Source organism: Martes martes (assembly GCF_963455335.1).
Source record: "Martes martes genome assembly, chromosome: 1".
Lineage (NCBI taxonomy): Eukaryota > Metazoa > Chordata > Mammalia > Carnivora > Mustelidae > Martes > Martes martes.
The window spans coordinates 118,150,658-118,172,688 of NC_137888.1; the positions used below are offsets into that span (position 1 = coordinate 118,150,658).

The following is a 22,031-nucleotide window of genomic DNA, read 5'->3' on the forward strand; positions in this document are numbered from 1 at the left end:
ATTCAGTATTTCTGCTTAAGGAAAGAAAGATGATCTAATTCTAGTCATCCTCCTTCTGCGAAGCAGCCTACTGTTACAATGGCTTTTCTCTAAGAGTTTATGGTGTAATATTCTTCTCTCCCTCATAAATGAAGCCAGAGAGCTCACCTGCCCTACCAATGGCCCATTGTGGCATTTGTACTTATCTCCCCACAGTTACTCCCGGCGTATGTGAACACGGTTTCTGTCTGTTCTTCCCTTAATCAGGATCCATGTGAGCCCTTTGGAACTAAGTTGCTATCTTCCCTCTTTGGGTTCCCCTTTGCCAACCAACTACCCACATACAGCACCCAGCTCTTTCCAGAAGTGAGCTGCAGAAACCTCTCGCCATGCCAAGTCCTGGGGCTGCCCCGTCTTGAGACTGACCTTGGCAGCACCCTCTGCTAGTCTCAAAGGTCACGTACACCACTGTCCCGCCTTCCTTTAAATCAGTGGTTCTCAATCCTTTACCCTGGCAGCTTTAAAAACACAAAAAATCAATGCCTGGACCTCAGGCCTAGAGGTTCTTTTAGTTGGTGAGAAGTGGGACCAGGTGTCGGGTTTTTTGAAAACTGCTTTGGGGGAGTCAATGTGCGCCCTAGTTTGAGGAAAGTTGCTGAAAGCCCCCTCCATCCAAAGGAACTGGTTTTGGAAACCAACTCCTTGCCCCTGAGACTTTTCTGGGGTGGGGCGGGGAGACGTGGGGGCATTCGGTAAAAGCTGCTTTTCCCCCACCCAAGAGACCTCCCCTCTTTATAAGGAGACACGGGGCTATGGCAGGGGGACAGCCGGGCACAGGGTGGGCAAGGTGCTGAGGGGTCCACAAAGGTCTCCCCCTGGCTTAGGTGAGGCGGAGAGAACAACATCTGCACCAGTCATTTCACAGTCCGAGAAAAAGAGAGGAAGAATATTTTCTAAATGAAGTATATTTTCTAAACGTTATCCTGGCTTCTCACAGGGTGGTGAGATCAAGGGTGGCTTTTCTCCAGTTCAAAAAACATTGTCTCCTCCTCCAGGCTGGTGCAAGATTTTACTGATCCAGAGAAGCTAGGATGGAGGCCCCAGCCTCAGGATTTATAAGATGTCTGAATTTCGGGTGATTTTTTTCTTTCTCTTCTTACCTGGGCTTTCCAAATATCCTGCAGTCCGTATGTTTCACTTTTATAATCTTTTTCAAAGGAAAAAAGAACACAGCGCTACTAGACTATAAGTTCCTTAAGGACCAGAGGATGTTATTTTTCTTGGACCTCTGGCCCTTAGCCTGGCTTCTGCTGTGAAATGGGCATTTTAGACACGTTGGTTGAATGAGTATTTGGCCTTTGTCCTCATTCCAGTTCTTCTAAGAATTCATGAACAGAATCTGGAACTAGGTCCATATGATCTACAAAATAATGACTTTAGGGTATATTACTAATAATATTTGATCACAGCCTGTTTCCAAACACAGATGGAAAACAAACTTTTGGGCAATGATAAATAAAAACAAGAAAATCCATTGCCTCTGAGAGAGGAGGTTCTCAGCAGCATTCCACTCAGGAGTGAATATAAACTCCAGGAGCAGACGAAGCACATAGTATCCAGACCCCAAGCCAGACACACTCTCTCAACTTGGACAACATTGTTAAGCCTCTTAGGCCTTAGTTTTAGCCGGAAATTGGGGATAATGGTGCCCACCGGAAAGCTTGTTTGATACAAGGGCTGATTTGTTCCGATAAAGATTTATTGAGCTGGTCTTTGGTTGTGGCCCTCAGCAACATGCTCAGCACCCTCTTTGGGCCGAAAGTCTGGTGGGGAAGGTGGAATTCAGTGACCTCTGCACAGCTTCCAGGATGGTGCCTGGCTGACCAGCCTCCAACAGACACGGAGCTCTGACTTCTCCCTTGCCCCACCTTCCCTGTCAGGACTTCAGGGTAGAAACGATCTGGGAATGTTACCAGCTTTGTCCAGTGGCCTGTACTTCCCAACCCAATGGGAAACCACAAGGGAGTCAGACAGTGATTACATGTAGGGAGGAACAGGGAGGAGACAAATGACATATGGAAGAGACAAATGGCCCATTCCTTCATTGTAACATTTTAAGTGGGGTTTCATAAGTCTGCGCTGTGGTAGTAATTCTACAAAACAGCTCCCCAAAGTGATGCAGAGAGAATTTCTTGACTTAGTCCTCTTTCCCATTACTCCCCGCTGCATTCAGGATATTATTAAACACACACATTATTTAAAAAGAAAATCTTCCTAATTTGGAGGTAGACTTAGCGGGAATTTGGAGAGAAAGGTTGCCAACAAGGCTACTTGTAGGTTCTCTACCTGGAAGGGGCCCGTGGAAGGCATCAGTCTTCATTCCTCTGTTGGCCGGCCCAAGCACTGCCAATAATGGCAATAATACCAGTGGTTTGTGTAACATCACGTAGTTGGCATAAACCACTCACAGACTCCTTCATTCACTCATCCTAAACTCTGGGAGGATGTACCAAGCAGGTGTTATTTGTTCCCATTTCCAGATGGGACAGGGAAGTTCATGTAAGGTCACACAGTGTTCCTTCCACCATCTGTGCACAGGCATGGCCTTGGAAAAGCATTGTGACACTTTGTTCTTGCTGTCAAAGCCCTGCCTCTCTCCCTTTGCTCCCTAACCTTGCTCTTCATCCCATTGCTGCCTAGTCCTCCCCTTTAAACTCCTCTAGCAAGGACCAAGAGCCCGGCTGAAGTCCATGCTAATGCTTTTTCTGACTTTGACTCTGGGTGACATCCACGGAAGATTCCTCCCTCATTTTTCCTCTTTCTACTTTGAAGCAAGTTGGGTTATGGACTGGAAGAGGGCCATGACAACCTCCTCACACTGCAGTGGAACAGCCTAGGTATTTGTCTGTGGTTCCCTGTGGACTACAAGGTCCGTGTGGGCAAGAACCTTGCTCACTGTTGTTGCCTTGGAGCCTAGCACAATACCTGGCACATAAGGGCTCCATTGGTATTTGTCGAATTAATCAGTCAGTCAAGGGGTGGGATTCTAATTTGGTGGGAGTTGAGAAAATGTCTTGCCATGAACTTGGGAGTGTTTTCCTATTTCCACTATTTGGAATGGGACTTGTTCTGGAATCTCATCAGTCAGTTCATGCCTGAGAGGCGATATCTATCTTTTCTTCCTCCCTGCTCTTCCCAAGGTTGGTACATAGGGCTTTGCTCCCGTGCTTCTCTCTATCACGACATCTTCCCTGCATGTGATTACCCTACCAGACTCACGAACCCTGTGAAGATAGTAGCCCTTTTCTATGTTTTATGCATCATTAAGCCATGCTGCTTAACATAGCATCTTGCACATAGCAGAAGGCCAGGTATGTGTCCAATCAAATTAACTTACGCAATTAGAAGACTAGAATCTAGGCCTCCTGACCACCTTGTCTAATGATCATTGTTGGTGTGTGCTGAGACCTGAGATACCCCCGCCCGGGGGTGGAAGGGGTAATCATAAGCTAACACATATTTCTTGAAGCCTAATGTTTTCCTTCCTTAGAAACAGTTTGAGTGTCCGCAGAGAGTGGTAGATGGAAAAGAGCAGGGAGCTGGAATCAGAATGGATGTTGAGGCAAGATGACACTTGTACAAAATGCACATGTTCTCTCTCTGGGAGACGCAAACCCAAGGGGAGGAGGCTATAGACAGGGCTTGGGAATCTGCTTTTATTCGAACAGCAGAGGGCGGCAGGTGGTCGTGCTTCCTCCTTCAGGGAGCAAAGAACCACCACAATGTGGTCCACCAGCAACTTACTTCCTTCTGGAGAGAATTCCAATTGTCTTCTTCAAAACAGGAGGGCAGCGAGGGAACGGGAACGAGTTATAGGTAAAATCAACCAGCCCTGAATAACAAGCTAAGGTTTAAAGAAATGTTGAGTCTCTTTTTCTTGCCAGTAAATGTCCAAGATTCCGGCCCCATGTCCTGAGAGTGAGGGCAAATCCTTGTCTAGAAAACCAGGTGCCAACTGACTCCAGAAGGAAAACATCCCACCCCATTTTTTCCCAATCCCTCATCACTGCTCACAAAACACAGTTCAAAACTATGTATATCTAGAATGCTGAAGGAATCAAAACAGCCAAAAGAAACTCAAACCAAATGTTCTAAACTCATCTCAGAACTACCTTCAATGAACCCAGAATTTGTATAGCCGGCCTTGTTTTTTTAATTGCCTTTGTGTTTTTTATGAGAATCTCTCTTCAGAAGAGGAAGGGAAGGGATTTTATTTTTTTTTATTATTTTTAAAAAAGATTTTATTTATTTATTTGACAGACAGAGATCACAAGTAGGCAGAGAGGCAGGCAGAGAGAGAGGAGGAAGCAGGCTCCCCGCAGAGCAGAGAGCCCGATGCAGGGCTCGATCCCAGCACCCTGGGATCATGACCCAAGCTAAAGGCAGAGGCTTTAACCCACTGAGCCACCCAGGTGCCCCTGGGGGAAGGGATTTTAGATTATTTTAGTGAGGAAATGTGACAATGAAATGAATAGATATAAGAAAGTCAATTTCTAAAAACCTAGGTATGATTTCTGGTGTGGAGGTTGAACCCTTACTGTTTTTAATCCAGCCAAACAAGACAGTTTTCTAAATGTTTAGAAAATATCCCTACCTCTGCTTATCTCTAAATGGACATAAAGATGAAAGCAAGACACAAAGATGTGAATGCAACACAATCCCAAACAACAATGGGATTGTCTTTGAAGTAGCTCCTTACTTCCCAAGTATTTTCATGACTGTCTAGGTTCTAGGTCTTTTTTCTTCAACTTTGCCTTTCCCCCTGCTTTGACCCATTTGTGATAGAAACATTTTAAAACTTCCAAATGTGTAAGTTTTGAAAATTAGTTTTGTTCCTGGTTTTTAACTTAATTGCATGGTGTTTGGAGGCTTTGATCTATAGGATTCTCGTTCCTTGATTTTTGATGAGACATGGTCCATTTTTGTAAAAAGTTGTGTGGGTTCTTGAGAAGAATGTGTAAGTGTTGGCTGTTGAGTACAGGTTTCTAAATGTTCATGTGTCAAACACATTAGCTGTTTTATGGGGATTTCTAGTCTGACTCCTCTTCCCACCCCTCCTCAGTATTTTGGTTAGAGAACATTTGGCGTGTCCTTGAAAATTAAAAGGACAAAAATATGACTTTAAACATAATAATGAAAAAAATTCACCACCCATCCCACAAAGTAGTCAAAGCAGGTGGTTTATTACGGTGCATGCAAGGGTCTCCTGTGCTCTCAGTAGCCTGGAGGTCTGTTCAGAAGGGACTGGGGTGAGGGGTGCTGGTCCAACTTCCTTTTTATACATCCCATGTCCAACTTGGAATCATGATCTTGACCTTGGATAAAGGCTTTATAGATGAATGCTTTGAGGTCTCATGCCTTAAGGATTTGAACCTCCTCATATTCCTACCCCCAAAACGTCTTTTACTTTTTTACTCTTGTTCACCTACTCCTAGGTCTACTGCAACAGCCCTCCAATAGACCTGCCTGACCTGCTGTTGCTAACTCAGGTGCCAGCTACTTCCCTAAAGTGCAGAATGAGGGACACCTGGAGGCTCAGTCAGTTAAGCATCAGAGTCTTGGTTTAGGCTCAGGTCATGATCTCAGGGTTGTGAGATAGAGTCCTGCATCGGGCTCCCCACTGGTCATGGACCATGCTTAAGATTCTCTTTCTCCCTAATGAAACACATGGACTCTGCTTGAAAACCTACTTTTGCTCTCATCATCCACTGGGTCAAGTCCAGGCCTTCTAGAAAGTTTCTCAAGGCCCTCATTGTTTGGTCCCAAGTCATCTGCTAGGCTTTGTCTCTGACAAACTCTTCTCACATACCAAACCCCAGCTACCTGGACCATATACTCTTCTTGAAATGTGCCAGGCACTTTCATACCTCAGGACCTTTGCTCATGCTCTCTTCCTACTTTATCCTTCTGCCAGACTGTTTAGCAGTCCACCCAGCCCATATACTGCCATCACATGAAAACAATGATCACGCTTCTGGGAGACACAGGCTGTGAGAATACACAACCTTGGGAAAGTTACTTCATCTCTCTCTCTGTGCTCCCCTTTTCTCATCTGTAAAACAGGAATAATGATAAGAGTACCTATGTATTGACCCTGTTGGGAGGAAAGGACTCAGCAGAGCCAGGTACATAGGGAAGGCTGATAAGTAATAGCTCCTATTATTATCAGCCCAGTGCCTGAGTGGTTGTGCAAATACCCACTAATGAATAAATGCATGACCCCGTGCCTTTTAATAGATCACGTTGTGAACTTTGCGATGTAATATGAACATTTAATCAAGCCTGCCTCTTTCTACGTGACTGCACACTTCTTAAGCATGGGCCCTGATCTTACGTCCTTTGTTGACCCTCCATTATACTCACTGCAATGCTTTTATTACTCACTTTTGATAAATTGAACTGACTAGGATATCACGTGGAGTGAGCCTGTAGGTGAAACTTGACAGTACAGGCTTGGGGAGGGAGGTGGTGGCTTTTGCTTCTCTAATAGCTGCTCTTAGAGCAACTTCTCCTGAGTCAATGGCACCTCATAATCTCATTAATGGACAAATGAGATGGGTGAGGCCTCCAGTCTAGGGTGAGAGTGCCATAGGACACACATGACTGGGGGTGCTGAGTGATTGTATTGGTGTGAGAAATCCATTCAGACTTTTCTCCCATGTGATCAGATCTCCCGTCTTGGCTTCTGTGGCAGGGCTCTGGAGTCACGGGGGAAGGACACGTGTGAGGCCAAGTCATCACCCCCAAGGTCAAGGGGTTTAAAAAGTTGTTGAGGAAGAAATCTCCTCCATCAAGCAAATGTGCAACAAGGGAGGGCCTGAACCTTGTTAAGAAAGTTCCTGAGCCTCATTGAGCAGATCTCCACATCACATGCCAAGTTTGGCCTCTCAATGCATCACCATCAAGATCAGCTCTCTCTCTTTTTTTGAAGTAATCTCTACATCCAAAGTGGGGCTTGAACTCATTCATGAGCCTGAGATCAAGAGCTATATGTTCTACAGACTGAGCCAGCCAGGTGCCCCAGGCCTGCCTTTTTTTTCCCCCCCAGACCTGCTTTTTGGTTGGTTGTGTGACCGTGACCTCTCTGACTCTGTTTCCTCCAGGAGGGTAAGAAAACCCCATCTTCACAGGGTTGTTCGAAGGAACAGGAACATCACAGATGTGGATATGCAGTGGAAGATTTTCTTATAATTCCCCCAGGAGAGAGAAATGCCAGCTCTGGCAAGCTAAGTGCCCTTCCCTTAGTGGCACAATATAAATCAATCTGCTTGTTGAGTTAGAACAAAGCCAGGCAACAGGAGTGAGTCTCCAGGCCAAACCCATCAGATATATTACAAAGAAAATATTTTGTAAAAATAAAAAGGCAGGAATGTGATGCTTCACTTTCTTTTCTCCAAAGAGCTCTTTTCATAAAAAATTTCTTTTTATATAATGCATTAACAGGCATCAGTGGAAACACACTGGCGATGCCAGAAGGTCAGTCACCTGACTAGGGGTGTAAAAGTTTCCTCCAGTCTGTCTGGCCAGGTTATTTTGAAGCTCTGAATCTGGGACAGGGAGCCAAAGCAGCTGAGGTGGGAGCAGCAGGCTAGCTCTTTCAAGATGTAGAAACTGGGGCTGGGGAACTGTGGGTATGGAGAAGGAAAGAAGGGTCAGCTCTGGCCACTCAAACCCTTCCAGGGCTGGGAGTGGATATTCCGGTCTGATCTCAGGAATAAATGTACCCAGGCCATTCCTGGCACACTTTCTTCGAAGCAAATTTCAGGGTCAAGGCATAGAATCTCTGACCACTTCTGTTGGAGGGTCTCAGTGTTTTCAGTCAGAAGTTCAGGAGAGCAAAGGGTCTCAGAGTGCACTGATATCACATCTTGGATCCATTTAGTGCTCAAAGGGTCCCACACCACACATAAACACCTGTACCCTTGAGCTGTGTGACCTCTCAGAGAAACCTGAGGTTCAGCAAGGCTAAGCGGCCCTTGCCTCACAGTTGACAGGACCCAGACTCCAAATCAGGTTTTCTGACTCCTCTTCCCGCGTTCTTTCCGTGGGGATACTTTCCATGTGCCCTTGTGTGATTTTTTTAAAAAAAGTAATCTCTACACCCAACATGGGGCCTGAACTCACCACCCCAACATCGAGTCGGATGCTCTATCGACAGAGTCATCCAGGTATCCTATCTTCGTGTCATTTTTATTTAAGTCATACTTAAGCCCTGGAAAGCTGGGATGAGCACATATGATATTCCTCTTTGTTGAGCTGAAAGTTGAACAACAAATCCACACATAAAACTTGGCACTGGAAGACAGGTCTTCTCATCTTCCAGGATCTGTGTTTTAGATTAAAAGCAACCTGGAGATGGGGGAGCAGTTCCCCCCACCCACCCATAGAAGGATGGTGGAGGTGGGGGAGTGATGTCCAGGGAAAGCCACAATCTGCCTTCAGGGAAACTTCTCACATTTTCAAACTGAAAGATACAACTTCTCTGCCTCAGTTTCCTCTTCTAAAAGTCTTTGAAGGGGCTGGGGGGATGGAGAGGAATGGGGAGTTATTGTTTAGTGGGTACAGTTTCAAGAGAAATTTCTGGAAATAAATAGCAGTGACAGCTATACAAATTGTGATGGTATTTAATGCCACTTAAAAATGGTTAAAATAGGGGGCACCTGGGTGGCTCAGTGGGTTAAGTCTCTGCCTTTGGCTCAGGCCATGATCCCAGAGTCCTGGGATGGAGCCCCGCATCGGGCTCTCTGCTCAGCGGGGATCCTGCTTCCCCCTCTCTCTGCTTGCCTCTCTGCCTACTTGTGATTTCTCTCTCTCTTTGTCAAATAAATAAATAAATAAAATATTTTTTAAAAATGGTTAAAATAGGGGGCACCTGGGTGGCTCAGTGGGTTAAGCCTCTGCCTTCAGCTCAGGTCATGATCTCAGGGTCCTGAGATCGAGTCCCGCATCAGGCTCTCTGTTCAGTAGGGAGCCTGCTTCCCCCTCTTCCTCTGCCTGCCTCTCCGCCTACTTGTGATCTCTCTCTCTCCCTATCAATCAATAAATAAAATCTTTTAAAAAATGGTTAAAATAGTAAATTTTATGTTATGTATGTTTTACCACAATTAAAAAAATGTATATAAATAAATGGGGGGTTAACTGACGGTTTCTAAGTTTCTGTCCACTCTGAAAGTCTACAGTTCTTATCCTGACTGGAAATTTCCTTCCAATGTAGCTTTGTCTTTCCAATTACTTTCTCTCCCTAGTCTCTCAGAATGCTCTCCCACAAGACCCCAACCCTGTTCTTAGGCAGAAAGGAACACCCTGAGCTGTCTTGCAGTTGGCATGATGACCAAGGGTAAGTTCTGGATTTAGTCTGCATCATGGATGAGGCCGGCTCCTTGTTAAATGACTGGGGCAGAGAGGGAGCGTTTTTGGAATTGTGACCACCTCTTATTTTGATGGATTGATGTTCTCTGCTAAAAGTGGCATTGGGCTTTTGTCTTAAAACTAAGATGCATTTATTTAATTAGGCTTGACATAAAAGCTGGACAGAGAAACCTTATCCCTGAAGATGAAGGCCCAAGTCAGGGAGCTGGTCAAGGCCTTTCTCCTCCAGCTCACAGTGTAGGCGTGCGGCAGTTCCGGGGCTGGAGGGCAGGTATAAAACCCCATCTCAACGCAGTCCTTAAGACAGTTTTCTGAGATGGCAGGGGTGTGGGAACCCACCTTGCTGGGTCCTATGAGGAATCCAGGACAGCTCAGGAAGGATCCAGACTTCTCAGAGGAGGGCACTGGCTCAGAGGGTGGATATGAAGCCTGAACCCTTGAGCCCTGGCTCCCGCCTGGGGGTCTGTGCAAACACTGGGGCAGGGGCAGGTCTGAGAAGCTGGCAGGTGGGCATGTGATGCTAGCCCACCATCACACCTCATCAAGAAAAGGCAGTCAGCAGTCTAAGCTGTACTGGAAAAAATGAATTAATATTAACTGGTTCCCCCAAACAGCTCAGAGTTTGATTTTCAGCCTGATTAGATTCTTCTTCCATGTAGAAACGTTTCTCTTATACATAATATCCTCTTCTCCACGAGCCTCCAACGTGTAATCAACGCAAGATAAAGTAAGGTGAACAACGCACAGACCCGTGCCATTTCCAGACTAGCTCTCTCTGAGGTGTGGTCACGGGTCAACAGGAGCAAGGGGGTGCCAGACCATGAGAGGATCTGCAGATGGGGAGCCAATCGTGCAGCGGCTGGCATGCCAGGAGGTGGGTGCAGGGCTCTACCTGAGACTCTTCACAAGCGTTTCTCCAGAGGGGAAAACAAAGGCTGGTACAGTAGAGCATACCTGCCTCCTTCTACAATGTGCTCGGTGTTCTTGGGAAGCCTTGGAAGTCAGATTCCTAGGATTCGGGGTGCTTCATTTCCCTCTTCAGTAGCTTTCAAGGAGATGTCTATAAACCTCCGTGAAATGGTACGGTGGGACATAAGCCAAGCCTGAGGGTAGCAAGCAGCTGGTCTGTAAGCAAAGATGCAAGGAAACTGCTCCTTAAAGGGACCCTTCAGTCCCCCAATTGAGAAAAAGTAAAGAAAAGTAGTGAATTTGGTAGTGACAGATGTGCGGAGGCAGGAGAAAGAGCCTAAACACAGCTCGGGTGGGAATCAACATGCAGGCGGCAGGTCAAGCATTGGCCATGGAGAGGGCCAGACTTCGCGCCCAGAGACCTAGTGTGGAGCAGTGCGGTGGCTGCAGGGGCCAGCATGGTGGCTGGGGCCGAGTACAGGGCTTCAGGGCACAGGCCACGGTGTGTGTTTGGGGGGGAGCAGCACAGCTCCCCCGGGCACAGGGACTGTCAACAGCCAGACAATGCACATCACGGTGCTCAGGTTCAGAAGGTAAGAGTGAAGTTGGGGGCCAGGCTGGGCCTGGTAATGATGCCCCAAATGATCAGTGAGCAGCCAGAGGCCTTCAAGAGGCCCACCTGCTTCTCAAGCCGGGTCTTTAAGGAACCGCTCTCTTTCCTGTGCACCCCTGGCCATTTTCCTCCTCTGCAATGAACATCGCAATGATGTTCTACTTACCTATCCTGTGGGAAAATTCTCAACTCATGTTGAACAGGCTGACTTCCTATGTCTCAGTTGTTTTTTGTGTCTGAAAATTCTGAGCTAGCAGTGCCAAGATGCCTGTGCTCCCTCAGCACCTGCTTTGTGCTGAGTTAACTTGAACACGGCCATATACTGCCCAAGAGCTCACTGGCACCTGAAAGGATCCGTATGGAATATTCAAGGGCTGCATGCACACCTCCTACAGAAACCTTAGACTGACTGGAATATTTGGCTCATTTCTAACCACATGCCCCCTCCACAGTGCCAATTATCTGAAATGTCTGCCTCAGGTATTGTGTTTGAAAACTTTCCAGACATGCATCAAACACAACTCATGGCTTTCCTCCATTCAGCATGAACATCCTACTGCTTTTGCTTATGCATCCCAAAGCGCCTCCCTGGGACCCATCGCACTCAGTCTACGCGAAGGGCTGCAAGCCTGGGATGAGTAAGAACCTTAGAAAGGTATTCAATTCACAAAGCAGGGCTAATGCATGTGTACGTGTACGTGTGTGTGTGTGTGTGTGTGTGTGTGTGTGTGTGTGTGCTTTTGCTTATCTAACCATAGAATGGAGCATCTGCTTACATCAGTTAACTTTCTCCTCTTGCATTGCTCACCTGGCCCCATGAGGCTCTGGGCCCACTTCTTGCATTAAAGAGCAGGGTGGGAAAGCCACTTTTCTCTCCCCATTCCACCTGAGCTGAAATAGGTCCCAAGTTGCCTTCTAGATCACAAATACCTGGCTTGTCCCTCCCTGTGCCTGGACTGCCTCTGCTTGCTGATGACATCTGTGATACAGGCCCGCAGAGCTTAGACTTGGAGGGAGAGGCATCACCAGGGGTCTACAAGCTGATAGGTGTGGGCTCCATGGGAGCTGGTGCCTATCCGAGGAAACACAGGGAAAGCAGAGCCAGAAATTTCCCCTGGCTTCCTCATTCTCTAAGATACATTTAGGCTATGAGTGCCAGACCCACTTCCACCCACGGTGGGGCACTGACACACACCTGCTGAATTTAGCTCTGTGGCAATACCCACATCCATAGGCAACCACTGTATCCTGGCAGAATGCCTACTTTCAACCACTGGCTCTGACCTGATTCAAAGCAACTGGCATCTTCCATAGCTGCCTTACTTCTTCTCAGGCAGAATGTTTTTTCTCTGGTTTTCTGGTGGTTGACTTAATACGGTGGTGGATTTCTTTGGGATTAGGTCAAATTAGAATAATAATAATAAAAGTTCATCCAGTTAAGTGAAAAGCTTAGGTCTCTAAAAAGGAAAAGATTTAAAAAAATACTTATTTTGTACTCAGAGGAAATCTCTAAATTTTTACCCATTCCTGGTGATGAGAACACAGATTTGGAGAAAAACATTTTCATTTACTCTGAAAGACAAAATGGCAGGGAAAGCCAGGCTCATGTTTGCTCTAATTGTCTAGGGTTAGTAAATTTATGAGAGTTATCCCTCAGTGGCAAGCCGCGTAGGAGTCCTATTTCTCTAACCCAAGATCGTTTCTAGCCAAAAAGGGGCTGGAAGTTGATTTCATGTTCTTGGTGGAGGTATTGGTTCCAATCCCATACCCTGGAGCCCTACAGTATAAGAAAGGCCTCTGACAGTGTTTTAGTTTCCCCATCTCTAGAGAGATCGCTGCTAAGGTTACAGAAGGCAGGCCTTTCCCAGGGCTGTTTTTACTTCCTGGTGGGAGAGGCACTGTCCAGGAGCTCTGGAGGTGGGCAGAGGCAGGTCCTGGGGCTGCTACGATCACTCATTTGCTCTCAGCCAGCCATACCCAGTAACTAGGGAGCAGGTTACCCACCAGACCACACCTAGTCTGTGATTTTGCTGGAGCCTCAAGGGAGGAATAGGTTCTAGTAGAAGAACCAGATGAAGAGGATAAAGGGGAAAGTAAAAGAGGGAAGAGAGGAAGGAGAAATAAAAGAAGGAGAAACTAAAAGAGTTCTTGTCTTTCAGCAGGGAATCTGCCACTCCTCATAAGGCCATTTTCCACAGGGGGAAAAAGTGCTCTAAGTTTCTAATAATGAAGTTGGATATTTTCTACACAAAGCCATACTCACCAAAGAAGGAAATATTAAGCAAGCATACAGGAGAACCAGAAGTTTTACTTAAAAAAAAATCTAGGTCAAGTTTTCTACAAAAATTGAGCTGAATCAATGTATTTTTTGTTTTTGTTTTTAGGTTGGGAGGGGACACCCAGAGATGTTCCCACATCACCATTTATCCTTGACTGACAGGTCACTTCAGCAAGGTCACTGTTAGAGAACACATTTAAAAAGACAATCATTATAGCAAATAGAACAACAATAGCTGCTTCTACCTCCATGCTAGTATTAGGGTCAAGATCATCACACTCTGACTCCTCGGAACTGTTCGTCTCCTTGAAGGGCAGCATGAAGAGGGGGAAGAAAGAGAACATAGTTAGAACACAGGCAGCTTTTGCTGGAGAGTGAGGAGAACTTCAGAAAGGCACGAGCAATGGAATATTGGGCTGAGAAAAAAAAACAGGTGCTTCTAAGTTGGGGGTGCTGATCACCCAGGGGTGGCAGCATGCTCTTTTCAGGGGCGGGGGTGGGAAAGGAGGCTGGGATCGTGTGCCACCACGCATCTCACAGGAAACAGCAGTGGAAGAGGCAAGCACATGAAGCATGAGTGTTGTAGAATTTAACTCTTGTCTTCCGTGAGGCTGGATTTCCCCGAGGAGAGTGAGGGAGGGAATAGAATTTCTTTTCCCCAAGAAGGACGTTCTTTATTTTGCTCAAGAAGGGGAAAAAGTGCCAGGTGGAGATTCACACATTATAAAGTTGTTCAGCATCAGCAGTTTGATTCCTGTTGTCCAGAGTCAAACCTTTTCAGAGGGCCCAATATAAAGAAAACAGATCACATCACTTCAAGATTTGGGGGAGGGGGAGCACAACAAGGGTCTGCTGAAGCTTAGAATCAGTGGGTTCACAGCAAGAGGTGGATTATTACAAAACAGTAACTTGGGCTTTGCCGATGTGCCTCCCCTTCCCTGCCCCTGTGTAGGCCTGAAAATGATGTCTGAATTCTGGGGGAAAGAAATGAAACTTTACCAAGGCCATAGTGACCCTTAAATTCCAAACCTCAGACTTCACAGGGTTGGAGGTTTGGCAAATACCCCCAATCTCCTTCCCCTGCAGGTATTTTCAAACCTAGGATACTGAATAGGCAGCTTTGAGAACTTTAGTATGAGTCCAGCATCTTGTATTTTTTACAACAATAACGCTGCAGATAATTTGTTATAAAACATGTGTACAGTATAAAGAGAAAGGTATAAAAGAAAAAAAAAGATACTTACTTATTTGAATCAAAGTTGCCAGGAGAAATAAAAAACGAAAAATAAATTGATCTTGCATGCAAAATCCTGCTAAACTACGTCCCCTCTGGTCCCCACACTGGGAAAGAAAAAACCCCATCCACCCAAATTGCCTCGTGAGATGCTGCAGGGTGGGACTAGGTGAAGAGTTGGGACACAGCTCTGGAAGACCTTACTCACTTTAACAGAGACTTTGTTGCCCAGAATATCCTTGGGTTTACGAGGCCCTGTGGCTTCATTTTTACCCGTGTTCTCCACTTCCGCCCGCTTTCTCATTCGTAGAGTATGCCATGAACATGACTTCCTGTTGTACCAAAAAATGCACCAATCAAAATGGCAGGTCAGGGCAGAGTGAGGTGGTGGGTGGGCTTGCCACCCTCGGGTGAGTCAGTAGGTGAGGTGCTCCAGTCAAGCCCCAGCTTCAGAGGCCCCAAACCCGCACGCCAGCTCCTGTGGTGGCTGGTAGTTGATCTTGCCTCCGATAGGCAGTGAGTGAGGATGAGCTCTGACTCCTCCTGAGAGATGTGCAAGGTTGGCTGCAGCACTTGAGGAAAATATGAGTACTGGGTTATTAAACTCTACCAAGGAAAGTTTTTATATCATACTGAAGACGCCTTAGAGGACTGAGGAATTCTCTTCCTGAGCAGTATGGTGGAGGGTGGAAGAATGAGGTTGGGGGGGGGGTAAAACAGAAAACATAAGAGAAGTAGATTTTATGGTGCATGAGCTATTGGTACTTTCCTAGGACCAGAAAGAAAGACCCAGAAGGATGATTTTGAGGTTTTCATCTCATTATTTATATTTGGGCTGTGGCTATTCCCAAACACTGTAGTACAGAGAGGATTTTTTTTCTAGAGCATTTGACTTAATACACTGTTGAACACAACTCACTTATCTGATTATTTTAGGATGAAGGGTTTTTCTTGGTCTATGTCTTCCTTGTCACTCAGGTGTTTGTGAATAAAGAGCTCTGTCAAGCACTAAGAGTTCCTAGAGTTTTCCTGTTGGGAGAAGACCCATTACATGCTCTCAGGGTGGTGGGGGCAGCAATACCCTAACTTCTTCCTTCCCACTAAGGGGTCTGGAAGCTACTTCACAGACATGTAAAGACAAGCTCAGAGCAGAGCTTTTGAGTTCCAGGTATGTCAGGACTCAAAAACAAAGACGTCAAAAGCCAAGTCACAAACAGCATTAATGACCCTGGGCAGACATCAAAAATTTCAGGAGTGGTCACAGAATTTGGATGAAAGACTATCATTGTCAGGAATAAGTGAGGTTGGCCTCCCTTCAGTGTCTCCTTGTCAGATTTAGGCCTTTGCAGACAGAGCCTGATGAAGAGCCTTCGTTAAGGGAAAGGGGCACGGGGTGGGGGGAGAAACACACACATAAGACTTAGGAGGAAGGAGAATGTTCTAATATTTCAGGAATTTTAGGATGTGCCCAAGTGCTTCCAAAATATTTATCACTAACACACATGTTCAATGATCACCTTTCTGAACAGGAAAGAGCAATAATAGTCATGTCCTCAGATTTTGGGGGTAAGGGAACTCCATCAGAAAGCAAGGATCTCTTGGCCAGACCTTCTCTTGAACCTCCTGAACAGGCAGGCTCCCTAGCATACCAGCAACTCCTTTCAGTTGTACCTGAGCGAGAACCAGTCCTGGAAACTGACTTTAGACAACATCACTGTTAACTTCAGACATTCACCTCATATCTTTACCCCCAAAATCCACATCCCTGACTCAGTCTGGGAACACCTTGAGTCAGGAAGGTCCATGCTGCAAAGACTCCCAGGGTGGACAGATAGTGAGTGCGTGTGTAAATCTGGGGTGTGTTCCTATGTTTATTAACAATCCTCTGGGTCATTCAGTATGCTTGATGAGAAACTAGAAATGTTACAAATAATGTTCAGAAGAAAGACTCAGGGTAGTAGGAGCGGTAGGACAGGCTCAATTTCATATTCTTCCCAGAAGAAGACGTCATCATGGTTTGGGGAGCTTCCATTTCTTGGCCACAGGCCCAGGAACTGATGTGGAAACAGGGTTTCAGTGACATTTATGCTGGAGGCATCACAACCAATTCTGACTCTTGTGGTCCTAGCAGGCCCTGGGGAGGGTGCAGTTAAGTGTCCTTCACTGATAAATACTGACAACCATTCCAAGTCTGTGCCTCTGCTCCACTCCCACCAACCCTTGTGCAAGAGGGGTTGACAAGGAACCAAAATGACCCATTCGTATTTGGATCTGTTCTCTTTTGCCCAGCCTGACATCCCTTCTACCTTCCCTCTCATGGAAGGTATGAAAAAGTGACCAAAAGACACAAAAGTGAGGAGGAAGTGCTGAGTGCCTGCATAATTAGGTCACAAATCACGACAGGTTAGCTCTGTAGTCACCAGGTGATTGACTAATAAGAACTTCAATGCTTTGAGGGCTTTTATTTTCAAAGCTCCTTAAAAGGTACCAAAAGCAAATGTCTTTAGAATAAAAGGACTTAGGCCTATTGTGCCTTAGAGGCCACCACTGATTTCAATCTGGGCCTGTCATTACTTAGAAAGGCCAGGGTAAGGTTGGTCACCTCTCCCCTGAGCTAGAGAAAGGGCCAAAGAACCATTATTCCTTTGGTGCCCCTGTTCAGCTCTCTGGTGGGGAATTCCCTCCACCTCTGCCATAGATGGCCACACAGCATGGGAAACAGGGGGTGCAAGCCAAGCACAGCCTCGTACCCCAGTCATTATATTGTCAGCACCTCAAGGGTGTCCAGCCAGATGGAATCCCATCTGTACCATTCTACATCTCAGAGGTTAAAGACAGAGATATTATAGGGGCTCTTGAAGGGAAGGCTAGTATTGGAGCTTTAGTGACTAAAGCCCTTTTTGTGTAGGAAAACACTGCCAATGCATTCAACCAATCCCTAAAATACAGAAAAGAAAAAAAAAAAGAATAGTTTGTACATTTAAAACTCACAGAATAGTGAAATAGGGGAAAAAGGGTCAACTAGTCTTTAGCCTCATTAAAACATGCTCATGGTGAAAATTTATTTTACATATTTAAAATAGTACATTTAAAATTATTAGTTACATTACAGGTACAATGATGAACATTGTGACTCTCCATTTATATTGCACAACCTGACTTCATCCATATGGGGTTCTTTAAATAGTGCAAAATACTTTATACAGGAATGTGTTCGGAAGGGTCTTCGCAACCAAAATAAGGAAAAGAAATATCTTACAAATTACCATGAACATATATTAAAGTGATAGGGGAGGGGGAGAAATAAAAAAAAAAAAAGTTACAATCTGTACAGAGGAATTGCCACGGACAACCAAAAAGTTCCCTCTCTCCTGGGAGAAGCAGCAGGCCTCTGACCTATATAGGTCTGGCATTCGTGCTAAGGTAATTTTTTGGTGTCAATCAAAAAAATATATATATATCGGTAACTTAATACAATATAAATAAAGTCCAGTCCAGTGAATCCTGTGGTGGGTCAAATGGAGCAACGGAAGGCATGCCTTTTGTCATCTAGGGTTTCAGTAGGGTTCTTTTCTTAATGGGGGAGGGGAGGAAAAAAACGAACAGAAAATTATAAACAAAAAGGAAAAAAACAAAAACCAAAAAAACCCCACAGCCACTACTGTCAACAACAACAACAACAACAAAAGCCCGGAACAATCCAGCCTGGCTGCCCCATGCTGCGTGTGGCTCCAGCACTCAAACATTGGTTCCGGTGGCACTGTCGAGAATAAGCAGCAGGAATTCCCTAGCATGTGTTTGCATTTTTTGTGTTCTTTGTTTGGTTTTGATTTTTTAATCCACACACTCCTCTCCCGGGGAAGCCAACGAGGCACTTACTTGATGCTTCCGTCACTATTTTCTGTGGCCGCTGTGGCTTTGGGGAGGGGCGCCAGGACGCTGCCCGGGACCCAGCCCTCTGCCGCAGGGGAGCGGTCGCTGGCGGGCTGGTACACCAGGCACATGCTCTGCTGGTTGACGGCGAGGACCTGGACCACCTCACCTTGGCTCACACAGATTTCGTTCTCCTTCAGTGCATAGTAATCTTTGATCACAGCCATGGATGAGGTCCCATTGCAGCCTCCCAGGTCACCCTGCTAGGAGACATGGGCAAGAGGGACACGGACACGAGGAGGCCGGTTCACATCCCACTGTGTGGTTAAAGGCCAACCCTCCACCATGAGGGTAAACAGCAGACAGAAGATTATCTTAAGTGATAAAAGATATCAATAAACATGCTTTGAATATCTATTTTTTATAATAATGTTGCATATAATATTATAATCCAGGGTGAATAAGCAGAGAACTGTCTAGCCTAGGGAAAAGCATAAACACCTTCCACCTGGAAGCCTCCCTAGCATGACCTAGACCTTCCCACCAGCATCCTCTAATGCACGGAAGAGTGTGGCACAGGCACAGATATACATAAGTACCTGAGCAGAGTGACGTTGGGGCAAAGGTCATGTCAGGGTCACAACCCCCCAGGAGAAAGCAGACAGACCCTTCAAAACATTTTTTCTTCCTTTTGTAAAAGCATTGGTCTTATGCTACATTCTGATCTTCTTTGAAGCAGGACTAACAATGAGACATTTGCCCAATTCAAAGGCAAGACCATGACCTACCCTGACCCAACTCGAGTGGGAACAAAACTCTGTTCCCACCTGTATTCATTAATACAAGAGGTCCTGCCTCTGGGGACTTTTCATATGAGTACACCAGGAAAGCTGAATCTTGTCCTGTACCTCCTAGTAATCTGGCTACCTCACACAGCATGATCAGAACAAGAAATTCCTCAGTAAGTTTGACAAAAGGCCAATATGGCTTCGGTTAACTCACAAGGTTTTTTTTTTTTTTTTTAAGATTTTACTTAACTATTTGACAGAGAGATCGAGATCACAAGTAGGCAGAGAGGAAGGCAGAGAGAGAGAAGGGGAAGCAGGCTCCCTGCAGAGCAGAGAGCCTGATGCAGAGCTCAATCCCAGGACCCTGAGCTCATGATCTGAGCCAAAGGCAGAGGCTTAAACCACTGAGCTACCCAAGCACCCACAAGGGGTTTTTAATGCAGAAAATCATTTCTAGGTAATGTGATGAAATAGGTCAGTACAGTTATTCTAATGCAGAATTGAACTTAGACATTAACAGTTGATTTTTTTTTTTTTTTTTAAAGATTTTATTTATTTATTGGACAGAGATCACAAGTAGGCAGAGAGGCAGGCAGAGACAGAGGAGGAAGCAGGCTCCCTGCTGAGCAGAGAGCCCGATGCGGGGCTCGATCCCAGGACCCTGGGATCGTGACCTGAGCCGAAGGCAGAGGCTTCAACCCACTGAGCCACCCAGGCGCCCCAACAGTTGATTTTTTAAAAAAAACTTATGGTAGTTTTTATTAAAAGTTAATTAAAAACTCAACATCATCTAATAATTTGGATAAAGCAAATAAAACAATAAAACCAGAATATGTAAGTGAAAAAAAATCTTCCTATTCACAGATCCATTAAGTTCTACAGGCAACTGGGGCCTAATGAGATTAATGAACTTGCTAAGGTTCTAGAACAAGTGAGCTGCAGAATTTGGAATGGAACCAGATTGCCTGAATTCCTAATCTAGCACCTTTCCCATTTATTCTCACACCTACCACTTGGTAGGGTCAAAACAGCTGTGCAGACTGGGTCTACAGTTAATTCTATGCTGCTGCCATGGTGATGTTTGAATTGTGGATTATCTGTGAATAATGTCTCATCCAAGTCTGCTGTTCCCATTCACACACAGACGAGCAATCTCCCCTTGCTACATCAGCCAGTGGATGGTGGAGGACCATGAGCTCACTTCAGCAGCTCATCATTCGAAAGAGTGATCTCTTTAAGACGTCAAACACTAGAGTTGTCACTTTCAGTGATTCAAACCACAACTACTCTATTTGGTAGAAGTCAAAATTGCCACTATAATATTACCTTATATTTGCAGAGTTTCTGCAGATGACAACAGTCCTTTAACACAGAGTATCTGAGCAGAGGGAACTGGTCTAACTCAGTCAATTTGCAGGGGAAGAAGGGGAAATTATTGAGCCTTGGCTGTATTTAGTGGGTTGCTTCTGGTCAAATAAGCAGCATAAAAAGAAGCTACTTCCTCAAGGGAGCTCGGAGGCTGCGCCCTCAGAGTGGTGAGGGTGGGGGTGCGGGGCTTTCACTTACCTTGCTGGCCTCGAACTTGTCCCCAGGCTGGTGGTAGTCAAACCCTGGACTGCCATTGGAGGTAGATATCTTCAGGGGTGGCAGAGGCGGGTTATAGCTGGAGCCCTTTGGGGGCTTCTCAGAGCCCGTGGGGACAGAGGAGTAGGGCCTGGGGCTGGCTTGGGGAACCCTGGATGGCTGGGGCCTCATCACGGCCGTGCTCCTTTCTTTCCGCTGGTACTCAATGGGTGACTGTAGGGCTGCAAGGTAAGAGCAGATGGTTACTCTAAGCTCCGGGAATCCCACAAGGATTTGGAAGCTTATTACACGCAGGCTTTGTGCCAGGCATTGTGGTGTTACATGAGGAAGACACTAACCTTGTTTTTAAGGAACTTATAATCTCTTGTGAGAACTAAGAAAGCTACCTTAAAAAGGAACATGCAGACACGAAGTGATGCCCTATGTGAGGCGCACAGTATTGTGCAAAAGCAGCAACAAAGGCTTTGTGTGTGTGCATGTGTGCGGGTACGTGTGCGTGTAGGGGCCCGTGGGAGGGGTGGTGACATGCTTCAGACTCTGCAGGATATAGGCAAGTGTGAAGTGTGTCTGGGGAACGGGGTGGAGTCAAAGGACCTGCAGGCCACACGTCTCCACGGAGGAAGAGGAGATGAGACGGGAAAAGGAGGTTACGGGTGCCATGGCTGAAAGATCAACAAAGCTAGGCTAACGAGTCTGGGTGTAGTTCTGAAGACCACGAAAAGTGACTGGATTTAATGAACTTGAACATTTTACATTCTCTCACCAGAGCCACATCCAAAGAACATTAACCCTGTGGCAGCTGGGAAGAGGGACTGAAGAGGCTGATTCAGAAACCTTGAGATAGTGACCAGTGAGGCCCAAGCAGAGCAGAGCCAACGAGAATGTAGAATGGCTATGGGGTGGCACGCGTTCCGGAGAGAGATGAGACTCTGCCACAGCCTTGGTGCAAGGAGGAGGCAAGAGCTGAGGGTCACTCCAATTCAGAGACCGGTAGAATGGCAGTCAGTGGAACTCAGGAGACAGAGGAAAGATGTGAGCCTTGTTTCAGAGTTTCAGATAAGAAAGTTCCAAGGCCTGAGTACTAAAGAGGGATAGCCAGGCAAAAGGCATACAGGTCAAACTCTGTAATAATGACTCCAAGGGCTGGCCCACTTTTGTCATTTTTATCAGGATTCTCTGTAACAAATATTTAAGTGGGTTAACAGCTGGGGCCTTTCAATTATAGGGATATTTCTACAGTGATAAGTATGTACTTCAGTAGGACCCAATACATGGCCACCCTTCTTCCTCTCTGAGGTCTCAGGAGGGAAATATTGGCCCGGCGATGCCTGCACATGTCTCTGT

The 22,031-nt window shown here is 45.9% G+C and overlaps 1 protein-coding gene across 6 annotated transcripts in view; it reads right to left on the reverse strand.

Moving 5' to 3' along the window:
• The window catches only part of LOC308345478 (kalirin), a 118,104-nt gene that overhangs the window by 20,509 nt on the left and 75,564 nt on the right, over positions 1–22,031 (reverse strand). For 3 of the 6 annotated variants that reach the window (XM_080807655.1, XM_080807658.1, XM_080807654.1), the window contains 2 exons: positions 20,670–20,908; positions 18,180–18,575 (listed from right to left, as the gene is read on the reverse strand). In XM_080807655.1, coding sequence (XP_080663781.1) covers positions 18,318–18,575; positions 20,670–20,908 — 497 coding nt within the window. In that variant the 3' untranslated portion in view covers positions 18,180–18,317. Of the gene's footprint in view, positions 1–13,453; positions 13,514–14,650; positions 14,775–18,179; positions 18,579–20,669; positions 20,909–22,031 lie in introns of those variants that run through there. The other 3 variants (XM_080807657.1, XM_080807656.1, XM_080807653.1) reach the window with 3 other exon arrangements.